General features: G+C 36.6%; 1 protein-coding gene across 1 annotated transcript in view; it reads left to right on the top strand.

The window, feature by feature from the left end:
• Positions 1-26,711, top strand: part of PACRG (parkin coregulated) — a 265,627-nt gene that overhangs the window by 147,145 nt on the left and 91,771 nt on the right. Inside the window, exon 5 of the mRNA XM_068396027.1 lies at positions 9,798-9,947. Coding sequence (XP_068252128.1) covers positions 9,798-9,947 — 150 coding nt within the window. The remainder of the gene's footprint in view (positions 1-9,797; positions 9,948-26,711) is intronic.

Here is a 26,711-nt window from a genome sequence, read left to right as displayed (position 1 = left end):
AAAGGCAGATAATTGAAATTAACAGGTCCACTTTCTTTCCTAAAATACCTCAAATACTATTAAAATAATATGGAAGAATGCTATTTAGCTGAAAAATAATTGCTTATTTTTGTTTGTCACATTGAAAGGCACTCTTTTTTGGAAATTCAGAGGAAAAAAAATCTCAGTTTGGAGGCATTGATTTCTTAAAGAGAAAAATGTTCAAAATATATTTTGATTTCTCAAAATAAAGATTCAAAATATATTGTACCTTAGAGTGACAAAACATGATAAAATAGTTTATAAATGTAGTCATTGCATGGCATGAAAACCAGGAAAAACAAATTATCTGTATATGTTAAACTTGTAAGGAATCCAACTAAAAATTAAAAAATGAAAAATCAGAAAATGTGAATAGTTTAAGGTATTAAGACTTTTTACTCCCTTTCACAGAACGTGTAGGCAAACCCATTGTCTTAATTATTTAAACTAGAGCAAAGATTTATAAAATGAGATATATGGCCAGTGTGCTTTGTAGAGGTATTATGAAAGTTCTGATGCACAACACACAGCAGAATACCTTTCCTTTGCCAGAAGGATTAGTATTGTTATTTTCATATTGCAGACAGATAAAGAGGTAGAAGAAGGCTGATTTTGCCCCACATCACAAACTGCATCGGTGGCAGAGAGCAGAACAGGAGCCAGACACACACCCTTGCGAGCAAAGCTGCCTGTAGGTCACGTGAGAGTTCCCTTATTTTTAGGGAACAGAGGGATCTGTCTGGCCCCGCCATGTCTTTCAATAATGCATGATGTATCTTAAAACTCCCTTGGGGCCTACCATTACCTATAGCCAGCTGAGAATAGCCAGTAAAAGGAATGTAAGGGTGAGAAATGCCCATTCTACCATGTGCTTGTCAATGGAAAACTGTTCTAAATTGTGTGGTCATTATGGGAATGCAAAATTCCTTTTGATACTCATTTTTTTGGGTCAAATTATTGCCATAAGAAAAATAAGAAAAGCCGTAAGTCCTTTTACTTGCTTTTATTAGACTTCTGCAACTCTGAGTTTCCTGACCACAGATTTCCCCAGATTCAACATGAGAGACAAATGCAGACATAAACACTGAGGGGGCAGGAAGTTACTATGCCTTTGTCTGATATTTTTATGAGTAACATCAGGGACATCCAACACAGTGTATGGAAGCACCTCCTCTCCTTTCAAAGGCAGTGAGCATGCTACCATTTACATTTTCTTTGCTGGCAACATAGTTGTAGGATTTTCCAAGCCCTTCACACACAAACTGACCAATCACTCTAGCTCCCACACTCCATTTCACTGCAACTGACTGTTGCTAATGCAGTTGTTTGTGGAGAAAATCAGTGAATCTCACATCTAGATGTGTTTGTTAAAAAAAAAAAAATAAACCACCAAACCTAAAATAAAACCGAAATATTTTCAGAGTCGCATAACTTTTCAACCCCGATCGTTTCAATGGTCTAGTTTATAGCTGCACTATCACAAATGAAGGAATCGTACGCAAAAGCACGGAAGTTGGAGTAAATGAGTAGAGATGGTCAGTAGAAACATCTTGATACAGCTTTGCTAATGAAGAAAATAATATGAAATTAAACACTTAAGTATCTTGGATCACCCACTTGCCAGAATCTTTTCTGTTCTGTGCTGTGAATCCTAAAATGGACACATAGGCAATCTGAACTCAGGCCTAGAAGCCAACAAAGGTCATGTCTTTGTGCTTAAGTTGTTACTTAGATGGAAGTATTACTTCTACACAATTGTGGTCAGCTGACCACAGTTGTGGTCAGCTGACCAGCACTTCTGATTGTGTCCAAAAAGAATAAACTCCATCCTAAGGAACATTGAAGTTTTCCTTTTTGAGGCTTTTTCCATGCTGTTAAAAATCCCTTTTGTGACACAGTAAATCAAGGATACCTTGAACTTTGTTGAAACTGTTTCATTAAGAGTCAGATAAAGAGAAAAGAACAGAGCAGTCCTTCCTCAGTGTCACCTACAGAGTCCTTTTTAATGTTTAATAGATTTCTAAATTGAACTGATTTCTGTTTTCTTATTCTCCACATTGCATTTGCATGTAAAATGTGGATTGTTGTCTTGGACAACAGTGTAGTTAATTCACATTTAATGTCAAATCAGTGTCACCATTGCGTTTAGATAAGTCAAGTTGAACCTGTTGCTAGCATTTGTTCTAAGCATGTTTATATTTCTCCTTATATATCTTCACTGTATTTAGAAGTATTTAATAGTCATTAAATACTTCCTTATTTCACAGAATGCTGAAATATTTTTATGAAATAAATATGGTTTTCTGGGCTGTAGTCTTTTTCTTTCTGTAAATAATGTAAGTTGATTTCTGTCATCTACAGAAAGTAAATGAAGCCTTTAATGGAATTGTTATCTTCCTTCTGACTGGCTGTTGCTCTTGAGAACCAGTTCTGGTTGTTAAGATCACAGACTGAAAATTAACTCTAAACAAACTTGTTTTTATAGACTTAAAATGCTTTTAAAGAAAGCAAAGGTCCCTTATTTTAAAAAAAATAAATTGTCTTGATTCTTAAATACCAAAGCAATTCTCCCCTGTAGGCTTCATCAACCAGTACAAGTGATTGCAATTAGAAAGTTTATGTTAGATTCTTCCACTCAAAAGTGGTCATCTCAAATGGTATAGAAACTAGATTCTTTATTACTCTTCTTTACTCCTGTCTATGAGGAGAAACTGTCTTTGTCATTCAATAAAGAGAAATGCCATCCGTGTTTGGAAAGTGAAATCTGCAATTAACGTCTCTCACTTTTGAAGTTGGAGTTAGCGCTATTCTCTCCTGAATTTATTAATTTATTAATTAATTTATTAATATTTAACATTTATTAGTAGTGAATTTCATCTGCTGTTTTATCACCCAGTCATGCTGTACTGTAAAGTCCTTATGCAGTTCTTCAGAGTCAGCCCTTATCTTTGGCTGGAATCAAGTTATCTGGAACCAAGTTATCTGGAATAACTTTGGTTTTTGTTAGTAAACATCTCTCCCAAATTACCTATGAATCTACTGAAGAACATGAACTTCAGTACGGATTCCTGCAAGGCTCTACTAGTGATACTCCCCATCCATGGCCATTTACTGTTGCCCTCATTTCCTGTCTCTAAACAATTATTTATTTATTTATATGGAAACCATGGCAGTTAAGTGTTTCAAAAGCTTCAGTGAGGGACCTTATCAAATACCTTTTGGAAGTCTAAGAAAACCGTATTATCAGGCTTTTCTTGTCCACATTCTTCTTCTTCAAGAGCCTACAATACATTTAGAACACTATATTAATTTCTGCAGGTGCCAATATTACTGGTCTTTGGTTCCCCAGATCTTTCCTGAAATCTTTTTTAAAAAATGGTATCACATTTCATTGATAACAAAGCTGTTTTCATTGAGAGGGTGGGTACTCAGTGCAGTTTAGTAGCTTGAGGCAGCACAGAGGAAGAATGTACATCTAGGAATGGATGGAAACTCTGTAGACTGTCATAGCCACTGAGAACATTTCTGGGACTCTATACTTGGTGTATTCTTTATACTAGTCAGCTGAACAGGGCCTGCAAATCTTAAGAGAATTCAAGTTTTATAGGTGCTGATCTAGTAAAACACTACAATTACAAACACAACTAGAGCTGGGAAAAAAAAGCCACTGACTTTCGTTTCAGTATTCTGATAGATCATGTTGCTTGAAAGTATCAATGATTCAGTTATGGAACTTAGCCTTTTCTGCACCTTAGGCTTTGGCTTTACAGGACAAATTCTTTGATGACAAATTTGGCCTAAGGTTTTCATACCTTTCCCTCTATTCCTCCTTCCCATCACTTCACTGCAACACACCACTCCTTGAGTTGTACTGGAAGAAATATCTGTACATGTATATTGCAAATTGGCTCAGGATCTTACCTGACTTTAAAAAAGTACAGAACACAAGGTTGTTATTCTGCTTTTTATTCACTCTTGATCTAAGCACTGTGTTTTGTAACAGCCTTCATTACTGTTCTGTAAAATTAGCATGATACTTCTATTATATCCGTTCAGGTAGTTAAATATTATGCATTTTGAAAGTTTTGGACAAAATTCTCTGTAAGAGAAGTGTGTATCACTTTAATAATTTGCATTTGAGAACACTTCATGTTAGCAGTTCTTTAAACCTGACTCTGTGAATTTAAGAAAAGAAGCCCTTGTTCAACAAGATTAAGTAGATCACAACAATCAAAGCATCTTTATCCTGAGTGCTTCTTGCCCTTCAGGAGACCTGCTCTCTGTATCTTGTTCTGCTTCAGGCAAAGTATTTTCTAAAACAGGTGCCTCATTTAACAGTTGAGAGGGAGATAGATATGAATGCAAACTAAATTGGTTTTAATCTTTGGTTGTGAGACCTAAATAGAAAATGGAAACTGTCAGTGCATTTCTAAACATTGATTCACAGATATATTTGAAAAAAAGGTTGAATATAATTAAAGGCCAGTGCAAATTAAAGAGAATTGAATTATCAATGTAACTTTAATTATAACTACCAAAATCTAAACTTTAATGTTTAGAGAAGAGATGGAAGTTTCAGGGATTTAATTTGATTCTGTAAAGTTTAGGCTATCAATGTTCTGTCTGGGGAAGAACGTTCTGATTTGATCTCTTCTGTGAAAATACATTGTGGCAAAGATCCACTGTACACTGGGAGAAATGCTGTCATGTTTCCTGGCTTATAAAACGTATCAATCCCAAAAATGAGAACAGTGGCTTCTATTACAGGCAACATCTGAGTCTGAGATAGGATTTTCCAAACTGCCACGTAAAAATAAAAAATATCAACTTACAGAGCTTCACGGTCTTTTTCTTTGAGATGTTAGAAGTGTTATTCAAGGAAAAGACTTGAATGTTTTAAAATAATAATTTCTATTGCCTTATATGTTATCTGCTTCTGTCTAAATGGATAAGCAAACAAGTGGCATATATCTTAAGAAAAGTCTCTGCTCTTAAAGGAAATTAACAAAAGAAAATTATAAATTTACATCAATTGCCAATAAAATTTAATGAAAAAAAATTCACTGAAGCTATCAATGAATTGGCATTGTATATCAGCTCATTGCTGGCAAGCTTTAATAAACAGCACTGTGAAAAACTTCTATCCCAAACACGTTCAGTGTTTCAAATATGCTTTCAAATTTCATAATTATCTATTACTGTGGCTTTGAATGGTAGAATACAGAGTTGACTCACATACTGAGCCTTTACACCACATATTTAACCTACTAATATTTTAAAATTCTCTTTTATTTAAGAAAGTTGTGATGAACTTCAGCAAATACTTGTTTGGAAAAACTGTAGCAGTACAAAATAAAATATATTTGAAATAAATACTTTATTATGTACTTGCATTGAGCAATTATTCAAGATGGAAGGTCTCCTGGAAAAGTATGTATCCTCATCACAAGCAAAATTGTCAAGTTTATGTATCTTTAAAGGAGAAAACATTGGAACTGCCAAGCAACAGAATCAATTTATTGGGTTGGTCTTTTTTTGAAGTTACTGCTTAAGAGAATTGTACAATGTGTAGCATGTAGACTAGATGACCAAAAGGGACAAGTATAGCACTGAGGGATGGAAGTCCTCTAAAAACCCTTTAGGGAGAGGAAAGGTACCTTTAACTGAGAAGGAAACCAGTCATTCTCTTTGCTTTTACTGTGAAGATCCACATCTTACAGCAAACTTCTAGATCAAGAGGCAACAGCTTTGCATTCTTTCAAATTGGAATACTTTTTATATTAAGCATGTTTGCTTCTTTAGGGATATGTAGCTGTCCTGTGCTAAGAGTTTTAAATGGTCTGCTTTACTCCTGTGTAAGAATGCTAATACTTTCTTCCATTTCTCTTAACCTCCAGATATCACTGACATTTTTAAAATGTTGATGTGTATTTATTTCATATACTGCATTAAAATTTTCTTCCTTTAATTCATGTGGGAGAATGATCTGCAGTGATGGTAGTACACAGAAAATAATTACCAGATTTCCAAAAGATAAACATATGTTTGAAATTGATGTATCCTTGGGGCAGGGACTGTCTCTAATTAAATGTTTATACAGTGCCTAATATAATCAAGCCAGGAGATTGTTGACTGCTATGCATGCCACAGTCCAAATATTCAATAATAATAACTACAGTTGTGCAGTCAATTTGATCTTACTTTTGATATTTAGAAGTGTTTTCCTAAGACACACTGCAAATTTCTGCAATTTGAAGGGCTTCAGGCTCAAATTCTGCAATCTGTTTGATTCTACCATAGCCATCACTTTAGCACTCAAAATCTTGATCCAAATTCTGTCTTTTGTTTTGTGTGTCAAATGGAGGATGGGATGCCTCTGTTTTGAGGGAGGTGGGACAAGTATCCAGCTGATTTTCTAGCATGCAGATGAAACAAGTGCCAGTATTACTGTTTAAAGTTCCAGCAAGCACCCCTGCAGCACAAGTCAGATGTAAGGAAACTTGCATCACAGGTTCTGTGATGAGTTCTTCTTTGAAACCATTCTTCTGGATTCAGTATGTGTTCAGTTTACTGCGCTCATTGGGTTGCCTTCTAAGTCATGAGGCATAATTCACACTATTGACTTTATTAAGGAATTAATCTTTACCAGGACACTTAAATCAGAGTTGTCTTTGCACAAGCCAGAACTCTGAAAACAGGAAACTGCGAAAACCATCTGCAGAAAAAAAGTCCTTCCTAGGGGTGATTGGACAGCCACTTACATGACACCCTCTGCATGCCTAAAAATAAGGTCTCCCATCCTCTAGGCCAGCTTCTGCAGTCAGGAAGAGCTATTCATGGAAGAGGGTACAATTTGTTGGTTAAGGATTAAGAAGTTGTGATTTCTGTCATTGATTAATTTTTATGTCACTTAAGTTAATTATTAGTGTTTGTATGAATAATTAACTTTATTCATTTTATTCATGTTTGTATGAACTCATTCCTACAAATGAATACAAATATTCATTCATGTTCATATGAATAACTATAAGGGCATGTAGTGACAGGACGAGGGGGAACGGTTTTAAACTGAAAGAGGGTAGATTTAGATTAGATCTTAGGAAGAAATTCTTTACTGTGAAGGTGGTGAGACACTGGAACAGGTTGCCCAGAGAAGTTGTGGATGCCCCTCCCTGGAAGCATTCAAGGCCAGATTGGATGAGGCTTTGAGCAACCTAGTCTAGTGGGAAGGTGTCCCTGCCTGTGGCAGGGAGGTTGGAACTAGATGATCTTTAAGCTCCCTTCAAACTGAAACCATTCTATGATTCTATGATTCTAACTAGTAATTGTTGTACTGAAAATTACAAGTGTTAATGATAATTTCCCTATTAATTCAGTTATCTACTATTTCTGTGTATGACAATTTAGAGATAAATATATCTATATGTTGGAATGCCAGAGCTTCCTCTTCCAGTCACTTCTTTAAGAAAATGAGCAATGCCTGTTCCTCTGTAAAAGAGTATTTTCCTGTCTGGGATTTGGCCTAATCTTTAAAGTTGTATCTGGGGGTCTCCCTTTGCTAAAGCAGCCTTAGAACATCTACCCATGAAAGAATAATTTGGAGTAGCCAACCCCTTTGCTGCAACTTAGTGTGAGCATACTGCATTGATGGACTTCCTGTTCACACATTAATGTGCTCGGAGACAATATGAAATTAGGTGTAGCCTGGTGACTACAGTAGGGTCTGGCAAGTAAGAAGTATGGAATTCAGTCTGTATTTTCATTTAACAACCTCTACTCTCGTGAGACTCCACCTGGAGTATTGTGTCCAGCTCTGGGGACCTCAACATGGACCTGTTGGAGTGAGTCCAGAGGAGGACCACGAAGATGATCAGAGGGCACAAGCACCTCTCCTATGAACACAGGCTGGGAGAGTTGGGGTTGTTCAGCCTGGAGAAGAGAAGGCTCTGGGGACACCTTATAGCAGCCTTTCGGTACCTGAAGAGGGCCTACAGGAAAGTGGGAGAGGGACTTTTTACAAGGGCATGTAGTGATAGAATGAGGAGTAACAGTTTTAAACTGAAAGAGGGTAGATTTAGATTAGATCTTAGGAAGAAATTATTTACTGTTAGGGTAGTGAGACACTGGAACAGGTTGCCCAGAGAATTTGTGGATACCCCCTCCCTGGCAGTGTTTAAGGCCAGATTGGATGGGGCTTTGAGCAGCCTAGTCTAGTGGAAAGGTGTCCCTGCCTGTGGCAGGGGGGTTGGAACTAGATGATCTTTAAGGTCCCTTCCAACCCAAACCATTCTATGATTCTATGAACACTTCTTTAACTTAGAATCACTCTATGATGCACTACAGTGCCTTTATACCTTGGGCTCTCTAACTCTGTTGTTTAGCAGTAGTTTTAGGATGTTGTTCATAAGCATGCAAAGAGGCATGAAGGGAAATTACTTACTAGTTAATTTTCAAGAGCAGTCTCTACAGATTCACACAACCAATCTGCCTTGCCCTTGCTTTGACTTGCTCTGGTTCTGATTTTTAACACTCGGTAGGCATGTGATAAGAAGCAGAAGTGGGTGGGACACAGTGCATTTGCTTAAAGAGGTGGAAAAACTGACATTGCTTCTATGTGAGAATACTACTTAATTCCCTATGAAATGTCATTCCTGTGCACTGAAAAAACTTAGTGCCAGAAATACCTAATCCCATTTCTTCAGTGCGAAAAGGCAGTTCTTGAAGAAGTTGTTAGTAACTCCTCTTCAAATTCTGATGTGTTCTTTACTGTAATTTTTTACAAGTGCTTATACTTAAGTTATGTTGAATCACATATTTATATCCTTCTGTGATTTTAAAACATATAGCATTGAATATGAGCTTATCTGTTACAGTTTTTCCTTTTCCAGTGCAATGATGTAAACATCTATGTAAATGGGCAGAACACTAGAGAATTAGTCCAATAAATAATAGCGTACCAAATTTGACAACTGCTTCCAACTGCATAATTTCAGAGGAGGTTTATAACTAGAGGGATTTTGCAAGAAAAAGCATATATATTTCAAGCATGACTCATTTTTAATTACAGAAGAGAATGCAAAGTACTTGCTTTTAGTAAAATCAAGAGAGAAACAAAAGGTATTTATGAAATGTCTTGGTGTCATAAGATTAGAAGCATGACACTGAAAGCTAAGAGAAAAATCTAAGCAAGCAAGACAAAATCTTTTTTTTTTCTAGAATGCTTGTCTTTTTAAAAAGCCTACAAGGTTTTTTTGTGGGAGTTTTTTTCCTACAAACATTTGCTTCATTGTACTGATTCTCAGAATAGTAGGAATTGTTAGTTGAATGAATAAAATGATCGTGAAATAAATCAGTACAAACATACAAACACTAATTGTTGCACTAGAATGTATCTGTTGTCAACCTTTGCAGGTTGTCTTGCAGTTGTACAGTTCCATTGGCCCCAGATGGTACTTACTGAATGTTATTTTTTTTTTGTTTGGACCATGCCAGTATTACACAGGCAGCATGAAGGAATAATGAGCTGCATTCTTCGGGTTACTGAAGAGTCAGCACAAATTGTGGGAACAAATAACAATCAGACAAGGCAGTGTTTTATAACATCAGGACTGCAATCCATCTTTGGGATCTTTCAAAGCTGGGCTAATAAAGGCCCACTTACAATCCCCAGCAGAGTACAGTTTAATTAAATTTGTCCATTAGAGGACTCCACCCCCCTCCCTCTACATTTTAGGAATTAATTCTGCTTTCTGCCCGTTGTTCTTTCTACATCACAGATGCACTGAGCCTTCGTAACCGACAGGTTATCTGCACCACGCTGAAAATCCTCCAGCACCTGGTGGTGTCAGCTGACATGGTGGGGGAGGCCTTGGTGCCCTACTATCGGCAAATCCTCCCAGTCCTAAACATCTTTAAGAATATGAATGGTGAGTTATATTAACAGACACTGTGTCTTTCAACTCCTTAGGTAAAAAGGGGCTTGAGGCAGGGTTAATTAACAATGTAGTTAAGATTTATTACTGTATATAAACTCAAATCCATTTGGAGCTCTAAATAATGTAACCCCACACCACACACACGCTATTCCCTAAGGATGCACTGAAATTAACAATTTCATTTATTACTCCTTGCACGTACAGTTTATTTAACGCAGTACAGAAGCACTGAAGCAGTCCTATAATCTTCCAATAATTAAATTGTAAAGTTTTGTAACAGTCTTTTGAATACATTAATAAATTGCAAAGGTTTTATCCTCCCTCCAACACATTAGTTCAGTCCAGCCTTTTTATTCCATTCTGTGCTCTTCACAAGTAATTCACTGCTACCGACAGGCTTAGGAAAGAATAAAAATAAAAGCAGCAATCAAACTAATTAATTTGAGGGTCAAGAGAATTCCTTGTTGTAGAAAAATTTCAAGTTACATAACATCTAACAAAACAGTGAAGTTTGAAGTTATTACTGCTCATTTAGCAGGTTTTATTATAGAGAAATTTAGAACTAATTTGTATCTACAGTTGAGTATGTTGCTTTCTTTGTAGTGCAAACCTCTATGCCAGTTTCAGTCTTTAATAACTGGTACTGTGAGTACTGTATACTGTGAATGCATTTACCCCACAATCACCAGCTGAAATCAACATGACGTATCTTGCTTTTGCCAAACTAATCTGTAAAATATTTTTCTGTAGTAAATCTGTCTGAACTTATCTGTTCAATTATCTACCAAGTTACAGTCTTTGAAGTTTCTGTTATTGACATGCATCCATATAGATCAAAAGAAGTTAATTCCTCACAATCGTGCAAAAGAGGTTTTTCATGAAATTTGTGGCATAATAATTATTAGATAATAGTTATCTACAGGACTGCTTCCTATTATACTTTCTGTTTGCATTGCTACAGAAAGTATTATCTTATACTCACTCTTTAGTGAGCATAAGATTCACCTCAGATTGAAAAATGCCTGTCCAAAGACTGACTTGGAGATTCAAATTAGATTTAAATTTTAGCTCCCTTTAAATACCTATATACCTGTGACTCTGTTTTACTTAGTGAGAAACTTGCAGTAACATATGAAATTACACAAATGCAACATGGTTCAGATGACAACTGTGGCTTTCTAGAAGCTGTGGGATGAAAGGTTATGAATAAAATCTGTAGGTTGAACTTCAGTAATTTCAGCAGGGCTCCTTATGAATTAGAAGATTCCCCCTTAACAGATCCATTTTCAGTATCTGGCACAAAACAAGACTGTAAAAAGGACTCTCATTGATTAATGAATATACAATATATGTTTTTTTCCAAATTTCAGCCTGAAGTAGCCCATAAATTTTCTTGACTAGTCTTTTCTGCAGTGATTTTGGACAAATAATAGGGAAAGCTCATGTGTAACCAGGTACATACCTTAACAAGGCATTAAATGCATTCTAAATATATCCTAAGTTTTGATTGTGTTGTGAGCAAAATAAAACATATTTTCAACATATTTCCATGACATCTGTTCTATGTGAATTTGTGCCTGTATCAAGCTACACTAAATCCTTATATTTGGCATTTAAACTAAACTAATTTGGCATTTAAACATTAAAACTAAAAACCAAAAAGAAATTAAAAGTAATAGTTCAAAATTAATACATTTTATTAAAGCATTACTTTTTAATGAATAATTGTTTTGAAAATTCAGTATTACCAACAATGAAGTAGATGCTATTTGCAAGGCCTACCATATGAAACTTATTCAGTACTTGCATGCGGGTGACAGGGTAAGAGTCTTCTTCTGTCTCTCCCTGCCTCAAGAAGTTTATATTTCTTTCCTCCTTCACTGATGGTTCACGGAAAATACATGCTCCCTTCCTTCTCCTTTCTATCTCCCATATGCCTAATAGGCATCTGAGGTGCTGGTCTTTCCTCCCACTTATAAGGAAAGTATAGAGACTGATCCAGGCTATTTTCTCCACTGCTTGTTCATACAGGTGAAAGGTGGGGTGAGGGATGTACACTCTTCTTCCTTGTTTTAAGTATAGCTTGAGGAAGAAGAAACTGTGGTACATCTTCCAGGAGTTGTGTGAATTGCAGTCTATTAAGTCTGACACCGTAGAAGTTTGTCCAGAATTAAAGTAGCTGGAAGACGCCATGTTTTAGTCATTGCCGCCTTGCTAGATCAGTATCTATCTACTGAAAGGAACTCTTTCCCAAATTCAGCATCTGTGAATACCACTCTCACATGAAACAAGCTTGTAGTCAAGAGAACATTTCAAAAAAAAAGAAGTGCTAGTAAGACATTAAAGTCAACTTACCTTAAGGTCAAGTTACCTGATGACCAGTTCAGAACAAACCAAAGTGATTCTTCATGCAGTGTGTGTGATGTGAAGCTCTGGAACTCCTAACCCCAAATTCTTTGAATACCAAAAGTTTATGTGGGTTCAGTGGAAGCTCAAAAATGTCATAAAAAGAATCTATTACTTGTTTAGTAAAACACATGGATCATCTCTGGCTCATGGCATTCCTAAACCATGATATGGTGGAAGCTGAGAAAGTATTAGGTGAAGTACCATAGATGCTTGTCCTACATTCACATTGCCTAGTCATCTCCTTTTGAGAGACCAACTTCTAGACTAGACGGACATTTGCTATTATCTAAAACATCCATCCTTATGTTCTTCCTACACTGGTCCCTAGTGGACTTGCAGAAAATACTCAATTCCCATTGAGTTTAAAAATGTTCTGGAATAAAGGTTCCTCAGAAATTTTATTCATACTACATACCTCTGATTTGTCTGAATCATGATTCACCTCATAATATTAGAGAGGCTTATAAATAAAACAGTAAAAACTTGCATTGGTAAGATCGTAAGGTTAGGATATCAGAAGCAGGCATTTAATAAAACAAATATAGAATGTAGCCTTAGCTTCAGCTTATCACATGCTTATCTCTTGAGTTCGTCAACCAACAAAATTGGTACATCATTGTTCAGTGTTCCCAGTGTTACCTGAGCTCAGAATACAATAGTTTGAGAAGCTCTCAGTTCTGTCCCACTTAAGTCTAAGCAATTCTTTCCAAACTCCCATCTGTTCCCCAATACTGAGGCTATAATTTCACAGTCAGCAACCATGTTGTTTAGTTGCTATTGCCTTCAAGGGGCATTCTGTGACAGAAAAGCAGGTAGCTTTGATGGCTCTCGCTGTAGGTGGCCATTTACTGCAGCTGACTGTGATTCTCACTGCAGATTTTACTGGATTAGCCAGGGAGGCTCTGAACTATGTAAATCCTCTTTTCTGGGATGCCTGTCTACACGAAGGGCTGAAAGGAGGATCCGGGGAACTACAGGCCTGACCTCAGTACCAGGGAAGGTTATGGAGCAGATCATCTTGAGTGCCATCACACAGCATGTACAGGACCACCAGGTGATCAGACCCAGTGAGCATGGGTTTATGAAAGGCAGGTCCTGCTTGACTAACCTCATCTCCTTCTATGACAAGGTGACCCGCTTCCTGGATGAGGGAAAGGCTGTGGATGTTGTCTACCTAGACTTTAGTAAGTCCTTTGACAGCGTTTCCCACAGCATTCTCCTGGAGCAACTGACTGCTTATGGCTTGGATGGGCATACTCTTCGCTGGGTAAAAAACTGGCTGGATGGCCAGGCCTAAAGAGTTGTGGTGAATGGAATTAAATCCAGTTGGAGGCCGGTCACAGGCGGTGTCCCCAGGGCTCAGTACTGGGGCCAGTTCTCTTTAATACCTTTATCAACAATCTGGATGAGGGGATTGAGTGCACCCTCAGTGAGCTTGCAGATGACACCAAGTGGGTGGGATTGTTGATCTGCTTGAGGATAGGAAGGCTCTGCAGAGGGATCTGGACAGGCTGGATCCATGGGCCGAGGCCAATTGTATGAGACTCAACAAGGCCAAGTGCCGAGTCCTGAACTTGGGTCACAACAACCCCATGCAACACTGCAGGCTTGAGGAAAAGTGGCTGGAAAGCTGCCTGGTGGAAAAGGACCTGGGGGTGTTGATCGATAGCCAGCTGAATATGAGCCAGCAGTGTGCCCAGGTGGCCAAGAAGGCAAACAGCATCCTGACTTGGATCAGAAATAGTATGGCCAGCAGGACTAGGGAAGTGATTGTCCCCTGTACTTGGCACTGGTGAGGCCACACCTTGAATACTGTGTTCAGCTTTGGGCACCTCACTGCAAGAAAGACATTGAGGTGCTGGAGAGAATCCAAAGAAGGGCAACGAAGCTGGTGAAGGGTCTAGAGCACGAGTCTTATGGAGAGCGGCTGAGGGAACTGGGGTTGTTTATCTTGGAGAAAAGGAGGCTGAGGAGAGACCTTATTGCTCTCTACAACTACCTGAAAGGAGGTTATAGCAAGGTGGGTGTTGGTCTCTCCTCCCAAGTAACAAGTGATAGTACAAGAGGAAATGGCCTCAAGTTGTGCCAGGAGACGTCTAGATTGGGTATTAGGAAAAATTTCTTCACCGAAAGGGTTGTCAAGCAATGGAACAGGCTGCCCAGGGAAGTGGTAGAGTCACCATCCCTGGAGGTATTTAGAAGATGTGTAGATGTGGTGCTTAGGGACACGGTTTAGTGTTGGACTTAGCAGTGCTAGATTAACGGTTGGACTTGATGATCTTGAAGTTCCTTTCCAACCAAAGCGATTTTTTGATTCTAAGGTCTTTTGGTTGGATATGGGCAAATTCTGCCATTTCTATCCATTCACATTTCTTATGTACAGGTGACTTCACTATTGAGAATTTTTGTAAATTAAAAAAAAAAAGAGAGTATTGATGAAAAATAAATTAAAAGTTTTAATTTTTGAAAACATCTAAAACATGCTCACCCATCTAAGTCGTAAGATACAGGTAAAAAGAAATCAATACAACCTAAGTTACAAACGCCAGGGGAAAGATTCAAGCCTCCTGAGATAGTCTGTCTGAAAGCCAGAGGAGAGAGCTCAATGAACTTCTGAAGACTCTTGGTAGTGAGCAAGGAGCTTTTTGGTGTGCAAAGCATATTTTGTGTGTCTTAATTTGTGCCCTCTCTGGAGCTCCAGGCCCTGACTTTCAGTAGACATTTCTTTCCTCTTGGGTTCCTGAGTGCTCTGTTGCAGAGCATTAAGATATTAAAGAGCAAAGTTCTGCAGTTGGTGGTGCTACCACTAGTGTCTTTATTGGTGAAGACAGTGAGAGCATCCTCACCAACTGGCCATGGTGTGCTCTGAAAATGGGTGCTCTGAAAAACAGAAGCTTTCTGTTGAAACTCTTAGCCAGAGTCATAAGGCTGGCAGGAGAGCAAGTAGAAGGGAACACGAATTCATCCCAGTGATTGGGGAATACTCCTGAGATGCTTGTTTAATCTCTGCAGTCTGAGAGGGGATTACCAGTCTCTAAACAAGCTCCCCAACATATGGACTATTATGCAAATGTGCTACTATATAATATAAGAAACAAAAAAAGTCATGATGATGCTTACTAAGTCTATTATGAACCCTGTAATGCCACTGTAGTTTTCATTTACATGTCTAAGTTAAATGTACTCTTATGAAACTCATTTCAATCTTGTGAAGAGGGAAAGAAAAATATGTATAGAATCAAATGGAAATATTATTTTTTTGCAACACAAAACCTTTTCTTTTTGGCTGTCTTGTTTTCTAAACTGCCTTTTATAAATCTGTGACTTATCTGACATAAATACAATTTAAGAACAAATAGAATAATTTTGTTCTTTTACGAAAGCAGGCAGAAGATAAAAATAAAAGGAAAAAAAAAAAAAAAGGAGTCTGCAGAGCCTGGAATATGCTATTAGGGTGTATGTATACCAGAATACTGTCTGAAACAGAAACCTGTTTATTAAAAAGATTAGGCAGTTACAAACAGCAAATTTCTCTTGTTTAATTTACCTGACTGGTAAATGAACATTTCATTGATTTTGTTTAACAACTATTTTATGCTGTCAAATCCAAGCAGTCTTAACAGCTGTACTACATGGATTCATGTACACAAAAATATTTTCGTGTCATCAATTTATATTATTCAGGAGTGATCAAGAGCAGCTTTGCAGAGAAAATAATATAGAATAGATGAAAACAAAATATTATTAGGATTTACATGCCTCAGACAGAGAAGTATGGGGTGGCACTGCACTGTGGAAGGTACCTCTCCAGCATGGTAATTTCATCTGTGACTTGTGAGTGAACAGTGGTAACAGGGCAGACTGAAGCCCAGGTTTCTTTTGGCTGCAATAGAAATGCTTTGACACTGTCAGTAACTTAAAGCTAACATAAACTTCTACAGCCTCTACCTACCTAGTCAGTCCTTTAAAATAAAATTTTAGAGATATGACTGAGAATACCTGATGTAGCTGAATCGTAGCATTCAACAAAGGGTGAAGCCACAAAGCAGAATTATATTGCATGCTTTACAGCACCTGAACTTCACTTGGGGAAAAACATTGTCTTGTCTGACAGGTACTTCACGTACTTTGGAGAACTCTATTTTACAAAATACAATAGTACTATATAGAATCTAAAGGAAGAAGCAGAACTTTTAAGTGTTTAATTGCAGAAGCAAGAGACTCTTTCTACAGGTAAAAGTGTTCTCTGTATTGAAGTCAGAGTATTTTCAGAGCTGCTTGTGTATTCCAGAGACACTGATGATCGTCAGAATGGTTCATGGTTATTGGTAAGAAGCAGTAATTATCCTTTAATGTGATTGAATATGCTCTAAAGGAAATCTCTTGCTCAGAACATTTCAACTGTTTGCTCCTTCTCCTGGGAAATGCAAAAAAAGAATGTCAATCCTGTTCTAAAATACCTTACAGTTTGCCAACTCTGTGTTTAGAAATCATGTTTCAGTTTTTAAAAAACATCAACATTTACAACATCAACTTTTACAAAGTAATATGTTTAAGGTTCTCTTCATTTCTCCTCTGAACTTCGAGATTTCAGATTATTCTCAGGAAACTTTTCTCAAGGTTCCCCTGCTACTGAGAAGCTTAGGTGCTTTATCTTTTCTCTTTTTTTTTTTAGTAGAAAATGGAGATTCCCACAAAATTAATTGATTCGTGGTTGAGAATTGGATAAAAACTGCCTAATACCATAAGGTTATTGATAAAATAAGTCATGTTAGTATACTAGTTGTGTCAGAGCAGTAACGTAAACTGTCTACTAAATCCAGTTTTTAAATTGTTCTTATGCTTCATTGTGACACTTATTCTTCATATTCCTATGCATATTTTGCAAGCTTTCTCATTATTTCCAAGCTTTCTTTGAATCCTATTTTCTGAAATCAGTTATGATTTCTGAAATTTAAAACGAAAGATTCTGAAATGGCTTTAAGGATACACACTTCAAAGGAATAAGACCACCATGACAAGAGAGATCTGAGTGAACAAATTAGTTTTAATATATTTTCTGGTTTTTGATATACACCTTCAGCACAAGAGGATTCAGAATGTTCTGATTCATCAACATTTAATGAAAAATATTGTGGTTTTCCCAAAATGGAGTCTCTTGTGCGAGTAAATCACCTTTTTAAGCTGTTAAGGATAAATTGATTGCACTCAAAAAACTTATTATCATACTGGTGAGAAGCAAAATATATTTTTGTCATTCCCAAGTGTAATTAAAGATATTATTTCAACAGGCTTCCTATGAATTATAGTTCTAAGGATATTTATTTAACAAATATACTTGAATGTTTTTAAGAAGATCAAAACATTTTTCTTTTATGAGATCAGCCGGTGGTCTTTTAAAAAGTATTTTTCAAAAATGTCTTGTTTTTTTGTCAAAAATCTCATCTTGAAAGCAAAACTCTCACAAAATAATGTTTCATATAATTGAATATGGACTAGCAGTAAAATGATCCTCAACAGTTAACAGCCATTGTCTCACATATTTTGTTGTACACGGGCCAATCTTGACTTGTTTCAATGACCATTCTTGCATATAGAGTCACAAAAAAAACACTGGAACTCTGAAATACAGAAATTAAAAGTTACTAAGACCCACTTGTATCAGAGCATTTGTTGCTTTAGTATCTTTAATACAAAGCATGTGATTTTAAGCTGATGATATGGTAAACTTTTAATGTGTAATCAAAACTCTCTCAGATACTTTATAACACATTTACAGAATTATCACACAGATCATAATTGCTGGGTAATTTCTAATTACTATCTAGTTTCTTAGCTGAAAATACAGCATCATTCTGTATAAATAAAACTGACTCAGCAATAATTAAATTGATATTATTAACACTTAGCACATACTTTTAATGTGTTAATAGCCTAATTAATTCAGCATCTTGAGTTCTTGATAGAAGAAAAATGAAAAGCTTCCCAAGTCAGAGGGTGTACATTGCATCCAGTATTTTCTTTTTCACAGAATCACAGAATGATTGGGGTTGGAAGGGACCTCTGGAGATCATCTAGTCCAACCCCCTGCCAAAGCAGTTTCCCCCAAAGCATGTTGCACAGGGTCATGTTCAGGCAGGTTTTGAATATCTCCAGAGAAGGAGACTCCACAACCTCCCTGGGCAGCCTGTTCGAGTGCTCTGTCACCCTCAAAGTAAAGAATTTTTTCCTCATTTTCAGATGGAACTTCCCATGTTTCAGTTTCTGCCCATTGCCCCTTGTCCTGTGACTGGGTACCACTGAGAGGAATCTGGCCCCATCCTCTTGACACCCGCCCCTAAGGTATTTGTAAGTGTTGATAAGATCCCCTCTTGGTCTTCTCTTCTCCAAGCTGAACAGACCCAGCTCCCTCAGCCTCTCCTCGTAAGGGAGATGCTCCAGTCCTCTGATCATCTTTGTAGACCTCCCCTGGACTGTCTCCAGTAGTTCCTTGTCTTTCTTGAACTGGGGAGCCCAGAACTGGACACAGTACTCCAGGTGTGGCCTCACTAGGGCTGAGTAGAGGGGGAGGATAACCTCCCTTCACCTGCTGGCCACACTCTTCCTAATGCACCCCAGGATACCACTGGCCTTCCTGGCCACAAGGGCACATTGTTGGCTCATAGTGAACTTCTTGTCCACCAGGACTCCCAGGTCCTTCTCTGCAGAGTGGCTTTCCAGCAGGTCAACCTCCAACCTCTACTGGCGCATGGGGTTATTCCTCCCTAGTTGCAGGACCCTACACTTACCTTTGCTGAATTTCATTATGTTCCTCTCTGCCCAACTCTCCAGCCTGTCCAGGTCTTGCTGAATGGCAACACGGACTTCTGGTATATCGGCCACTTCTCCCAGTTTTGTGTCATCAGCAAATGATACTTTTTCAGTTTTTAATTTTTTGAGTATGCTGACCCAAGGAAAGGAGGATTGTCTATTGGATGACACACAGATGTGAGAGTTAGGACTTCTGAATTCACAGGAAATTCATGGACAAGTAAGGTAGAGGAAACATCAAATACTTCCTGTGCTTCAGTGTAAACATCTGTGAAATAGATATAACCTGAAAGGGCTTGTAGGCCTTGATCAACATTTTGTTTGGCAATTAATCAGAACTTTTACAAAGTTCCAGGCTTGTGGCTATGTATGCCAGTGAAACACCATTTTCATAAAGTATAAGAGTTCGTATCATGCTTTGTTTTAATACTTTTGTGGGATTTGTGTTCCTATGGGAAATAATTACCTTTGGTCTCTCAGGGGAGACCTTATCGCGCTCTACAACTACCTGAAAGGAGGTTGTAGAGAGGCGGATGTCAGTCTCTTCTCCCAGGTGATAAGTGATAGGATGAGAGGAAATGGCCTCAAGTTGTGCCAGGGGAGGATTAGATTGGACATTAGGAAAAATTTCTTCACCAAAAGGGTTGTCAAGCATTGGAACAGGCTGCCCAGGGAAGCGGTTGAGTCACCATCCCTGGAGGTATTTAAAAGACGTGTAGATGTGGTGCTTAGGGACATGGTTTAGTGGTGGACTTGGTAGTGTTAGGTTAACTGTTGAACTCAATGATCTTAAAGGTCTTTTCCAACTTAAACAGTTCTATGATTCTATGAGTTTTTTAAAAAAATAAAATGCATGTACAATTGTGTGAGCTGGAACTAGAACCCACAGTTCTCAGCTGCTGTTTGACTGTGTAACTGCTAGGCACAGACTCTTGCTTCATCTGTAATTTCTTCTTTGGGGAGGAGTTCTGAATTCTTTGATGAATCTAACCAAGCTACAGCATGAAGGATGGTGCAGATTGACATAGATTTATCTAGTAAAGTACTACCCACAGAATCAGCTAGTTCAGCACATGCCCCAGTTTGATGGGATTACATCTCCAGGTAGATCAGAACTGCACCTTCCGCTCTGCAATTCTGATTAAAGCCCCCTAAGCTTTGGAGGAGTAGAATTTCAGGCATGCACCTGCACATCTCATTTTCAATTGATTTGCTCTAGACGGCTCCCTGTTGACTTCCTTGTCACCCTTCTGAGGCTCCTGATTCAGTCTGCAAAAAGCCAAGACACCTACATTTCCTCTCTAGATGTTAAGGCTTTCTTTGGATCTGCCCCTTACAATTAATCTAGATTGTTAAAAATTTGTGTGCTACCCTTCCAGTTAGGAGCTATTCGTTTCTTCCTGGTAATCCATTTCTACATTTTTCACATAGTTGGTTTGCATATAGTGGAACTGAGAAGTGATTTCTTCAGTTGGACTGGCGCTGCCTTCTTCATTTAGAACTACTTTCAGAGTACACATTAAATACTTCTGAGAAAATATTTGGTTTCTGCAAAATTCTTCTCTTTTTATGTGTGTTTGCAAATAAATGTGCCTAAGTTTGAGGGGACGTATGGTTTCAACTTGTCACATTTATTAAGGTAGTATATTTTTTCATTTTAAATATAGATCTGAAATATGTGTTCATTTAATAATTCTAAGTGGATTATGTTTGCTTATTGCAGATATTTTTAGTTTGTGTGCTCAGTTAGGATTTCTGTTCTGAGAAGACTACTTCTGTGAAGGTCAGTGTGAAGTTGCCATTGGCTCTGCACCTGGCTTTCTGCTTTTATATCAAATAAAAAAAAACAGGTGATGGGGAGACAGAAGCTTGGGAGAGAGAGAGAACCCTTCTCTGCATGACAATTTTCCTTGTGGCATCTCTCTCTTGCCCTCAAGGAAAACAGATTAAAGCCCCATGTAATAGAATTGCACTGTGATTAAACCACCAAATACTCAGGTGATTAAAGTGCTTCAGGTCCTTCAGTTATTATTCTATTATATCATTTCATCTCATTTCAAGACATTGCTTTTTTCACAATTTTTGATCAACAGTCTAGGCAGCAAAGTTGATTTTGTGAGGCCCACAGCTTTGTACTATTGATTCCTTTTTCTATATTGCACATCCATCATCCTCCTTTTTAGATACACCAACAAAAATATGTATTCTTGTTATAATATCATCTGGCCATCCCAATGCTGCTGCAATTAGCACATGAAAATCTCAGCTTCTTTGACAGGACTGTACTAGCTGAGACATACCCTTTTGACTTTTCTTATTTGATAATTAGGTGAACTAGATTAGAGATTTATGATCAGAGCATTCGAATACTGCATCTAATCCAGAAACTTCTGTTTCAGCTAGGAGTTATATTTTTGGGAAAAAAGAAAAAACACACCCAACCCCAAAACGCCTGTTTCAATATTAAGACTTTCCACTTACTTATACACCACATTAGGTTCCCTGTTATTTTCTCTTTGAAAGCTAAATTAAGCATTCAGGAAAAGGTAAGAAATGCCAAAGCTAACATTCAATTCTACCTCGTTTTATGTATTATCTACGCTTCATTTTATGTATTATGATACACTTTCTGATCAAGTGTTTACTTAACACTTATAAGATAACACAAATATTTTGTACAATTGTTCACAACCTCAGATAAATGTGTAACACCGATTTCCTTTTACTGCATTGTGTTTTTCACTGCTGTGCTAATGCTATGCATTTTACTGACATACAGTTTCTGTATTCATTTTCTCTCTGCAGTATATATCTAAATATCTTTTCATTATTTAACAACCTTTGCTGCAATTTGTTGGCCAAGTGCTTATGAAATTGTATGTATCAGAACATACTTGGAAAGACCAGCTGGGGAGCCATTTGGAATAAGTTTAAAATTTATTCTCTCTACAAAAGATGCATGCATTCAAGGGAAATTAAGTAGAGGGATTCAAGGGATAAGTGGCCACAGTGAGGACAATATGATATTAAACACTTTTCCTTATTTTAAAAGTTATGAAAGTCTCTTTAATAATTGCATAACGCTCATCTGTCTCCTTCCCCCAAAAATTTAGTCTAGTAAAGAAGAATCTTACCAAAACTTTTGAAGATTTCAACTATACAGTTTTTTACAAAAAGTGTAGACTTTCTATTTAAAAAATAGAACACTACAAAGTGTTTCTGGTCTTGAGCTGTAAATGAAACAAAACAAATCATCAATTGGCACCAGCTAATATTTGTCTGCAGTTCCTGCTGCAGTTCTTCAAGTTTAATTTTGATGCCTCATGCTCTCATTCTCCACTGTAGCCTCAGTTTTCACCCACATTAAATTCCCCATTATACTCCTCACCTGGGACCTGAACTGATTACTGCTTAGTCAGTGGGTAACTCATGAAAAGTGTAAACAATGAAAAGTGTGTGAAGCTGTAACTTCAATGAGCCATAGTGATTGAATGTCCAAATCAGTTTTCTTTTTACACAGGTGAAACTTCAAATAACAAAATATTTACTGTTCAGGTTTCCACTGAAAAGTAAATGTTTTCTGTGGAAAAGTTAGGCAGAATTTTAGCATCAAAATCTCCATAACAAAAATATTTTTCAAGTAATTCTATTTAAAAGTACTAGTTTTCATTACAACTAATATATGAGGATTTCTTACTAGATGATTAACTTTTCTCAGCCTTTTGAAGATGTTGGCAAGAAATCTTATTTGGAAGAAATCTCAGAATCATTTAACTTTTTTGAAGAATTCCACAGCTCATCATATGTGTATTTGTCTCAGTAATTTTCCAGCAGCTACATTTAGGCTGGGGTTTGAAAACTCATGTAGTACTTTCATTTTCCCCTATTTTGTATGTCTGCTTGGTTGCATGCATAAAATCTGTGCATTTTAGGTGTTTACTTATGTATTTATCTATCATCACAGTTGTTAAAAGGATAATTATAGAAGATCAGTGGTCCTCACATCACAGGATAGTTCTTTCTGACCTTAATATTTATTATGTAGATCTAGTTTGAAATTTCCATGCCACATGACTGTAGTGTTAGGGTTTGTTATAAGAAATAAGAAAAGTTAGTAACTGAGGAAACTCCTTATTCTTATTATTTTTAATTCTCTTGTTTCCTAAATGGGTTATCCAGATTGTTACTTTAACAAATGATCAAAGATCATGGGCTAAGTGAGCAAGGAAGAAAATCTTGTTATTCTGGAATATTTTTTTCCATTTTATCTTTGAAGCTATTAACATCTTCCTTTTTTTTTAACATACAATTTCAAAGAGAAGTCTGTTTTAAGGATTAGGCTGATTTTTATATGAAATTTTATTAACTTTATGATTGTGTAATATATATTTTTTCCCCTTGTATTACATACTGCAACCAATTTGAATGGTAATTGACTGAGTGTTCTTACAAACAAGAAAATCTCTATATACAGTTTCTTCCACAGAACAGTAAGAATGCAATCAGATGCTAAATGAAGAAATGATTGCTATTTTATCCTGAAATATGCAGAAAATCTTTTTGCCATTGCCTTGTCATTTACTCTATTACACTAGAACTGTTTATCCCAGCTGACCTTGAGGGTAGCTTGACAACTACTAAATCTGAAAAATTATGAACGTCCTTAATCATGTAAGACCATTGATTTAATTTCTTCTCATGCACTGTGTCAGATTTTTGTGGTATTTTATTTTTACACAGAATTGAGCCTGAAAATGCCTGTAATATTTACTAGGGCACTTGCCAAGTGAAGAAAAAATACAGCTACAGTAATTCTCACAAAGTCCAGTAGATGCTATGTTTCATACTTCATCTTTATACCTGAAAAAAAAAAATTGATTTCAGTAAAAAATATAACTTAATATGATATCAAAGTTTTCTTAAAGCCTATAGAAAAAAAGACTGGCTTAAAATGAAGACTAATTATTAAGCTTGCTTGTTGAAAAGATGTCTAGGCTTATTTATCAGGCATAAAATTGTTCTAGGGATCAAACAAAAGAAAGTAAAAGAATAGTGGGGGCAGAAATTAGATAAGAAAGCATTCATTGCCTATGTTGTTCAGCAGCTGCCATAGCTCAACATTGTAGGATAACATTCTTTTAATACCAGGCGAAACAGGCTTTGACTCCATCTACAAACTACATCATAACTTCTAACTCAAAAAGACACAGTGTCAGCTAAGACTGTGGCATCATGTCAAAGCACACTTACAGAACAAGAGATTTAATAGTCTTACAGTGAGTTTCCAAATGAAATAAGAGGAATCTGGGAACATGTTAAGTATTAGTACCTACACATCATTAGTAGGATGCTGTAAATAAAACTTTTTAAACTAATAATCATACCATTGCCCCAAATCCAGTATTTAGAACTCATGAAAGAAAGCCGGTCAAGGAAATAAAAAATAAAAGAACTATGGGTTTGTGGGATTTTTTTAGCATTAGTTTGTCAGTAATTCACAAGCAAAATAGAAAAAGACTATAGATTCTGAAGGCAGTGTTTCAAAGAAATATTAACAGCAGTGGCTTGTAAAAATAGATATATAAGTAAGACAAATACAATATACAGCACAAAGTGTCTTATATTGTCATTCTGCTTTTTACTTGCTTCATTCTTGACTTGCTATCTAGACTAGATCAGTTTTTCAACTTGGACAAGGAGTCGTAATTGTAGATAAATTTGTTCTGTCTGAAGGATCCTTCAGATGATTACAACACATTTAATTCATAACTATATATAGCAATTTTATAACAACTATTTTACAGTAAATACAAAATTACCTTCGTTGAAGGTTATGCTTAAAACATACTACTATAATTACTTCAACTGTCTTTTGTATTTATAGAATCATAGAATTGTTTTGGTTGGAAAAGACCTTTAAGATCATCAAGTCCAACCTTAACACATTTTAACACATTTGCATGTGTTTTTAAAAATATGTTCATACAGGCACAGAACTACTTAGAGTTTCTTTTTTTTTTTTTTAATTCCTGTTTTCATCTAAGATTAGTCTTTCACAATACTTATTATTAGAGTTTTGATTTAGATCACCCAAATCAACGTCTCATCAAACTAATGTAGATAACACATACCAGTGTCCCTGGCTGAGGAACACATGACAATGATAGGGTTACCAGTTGCTACTGTCTGCCTTTGATTCTCAGTTCTAGTGATCAGAAACTCATTTATGGCTGAATTAAATAGGAAAGGCCTTTGGCCAATATACAGGGCAAAGGTTGTCAGATGATACAGTACCTCATGTGCAACTGCAAAGTGCCTTTTCTACTTCCATAATGCTGAACATTGTTTAGCACAATTCTGAAGCAATTTCCTATACTGCCAACAGTAATTGTATAATTTTTTTTTCACTCCCAACAATACTTGTGTATTGATATGTTGTTTCTTGTTTTTTACTTAATGTTCAAGTTCTCTGAGGCAGAAGCAGATGCATTTCTGATATATTTGTATGGTGCTATCAGTGATGAGTTCGTGATCCAAGGTCCCTGACTGGGATTCTTAAGCTCTACAAAATAGTACAACTACATGCCAATGATGTGGCATTGAATTGAGCTAGGGATTGTGACTTGGAATTAAATGTAAGTGTAGTTTTGCGTTATATAATACTCCATATATTTCTAGTATAAGTATATTAAAGTATAGAGTAGTAAAAACAATGATGATCAATTTATTCCTTGATATACTTTAAGTGAGCAGAAATTCTAATTGCACATAAATATTTAGAATATTTCTGTAATTAACAGAGCAGAACAAACAGAATATAAATTCTAACAGATAACCAAGGAATGAAACTGGATCCATAAAATGGAAATTTTTGTTCAAAGGATTTTCCCCTTGAGCAAACCTCACCTTTGTGTCCGTTTGTTTGTTTGTCAACCCTCTTTTTTTCTTTTAACATATTTCCCCATGTTTCATTCAATTCCTAATCCCATTGTGCTTTATGTCAGCCTTACAGAAGACTTGACTGCTGTTTTTATTTTTTGAGCCAAGTCTGAGAATAAAAAATTCTTTCACTTATACTGTTTTACTATTATTGTCAGTGTCTATGTGTAAGAAAGAATATTCCTTCAGCAAATGCCACCAAAAGAAGTTAAATGTATTTTAAGAATTAACTTCTCCTCCTCAACCAAAGCAAATTGGGGGGGTGGGGGCAGTTACAGAGAAGAGAAAGGTTTTTAAGATCTCTATTCAGTATAGCATAGTCTTAAGCTACAGGTTTAATAGATCTAACCTTCCCACTATGGGAAGTACTATGCAAGAAAATGGTAGGAATCTATTTTGAAACTGAGAAAGAAAAATACCTAACCTTTTCATTGTAGAGAAAGTTCCTGAAATTACTGTAGTTGAGAGATATTTCTGTAGTTTGTTCTGAGGATGGTTTTCTCCTACAGTTGTGCTTGTGTTGTGATTTTTCCCCTCTTGTTATCAGTTTAGTACTCAGGAATTTCCATCTCTTCCTTGTCATTTTCTCAGAAGTTG

The sequence above is a fragment of the Nyctibius grandis genome, chromosome 1 (genome assembly GCF_013368605.1).
Source record: "Nyctibius grandis isolate bNycGra1 chromosome 1, bNycGra1.pri, whole genome shotgun sequence".
Lineage (NCBI taxonomy): Eukaryota > Metazoa > Chordata > Aves > Nyctibiiformes > Nyctibiidae > Nyctibius > Nyctibius grandis.
This window is presented reverse-complemented; position numbering and strand designations above follow the sequence as displayed.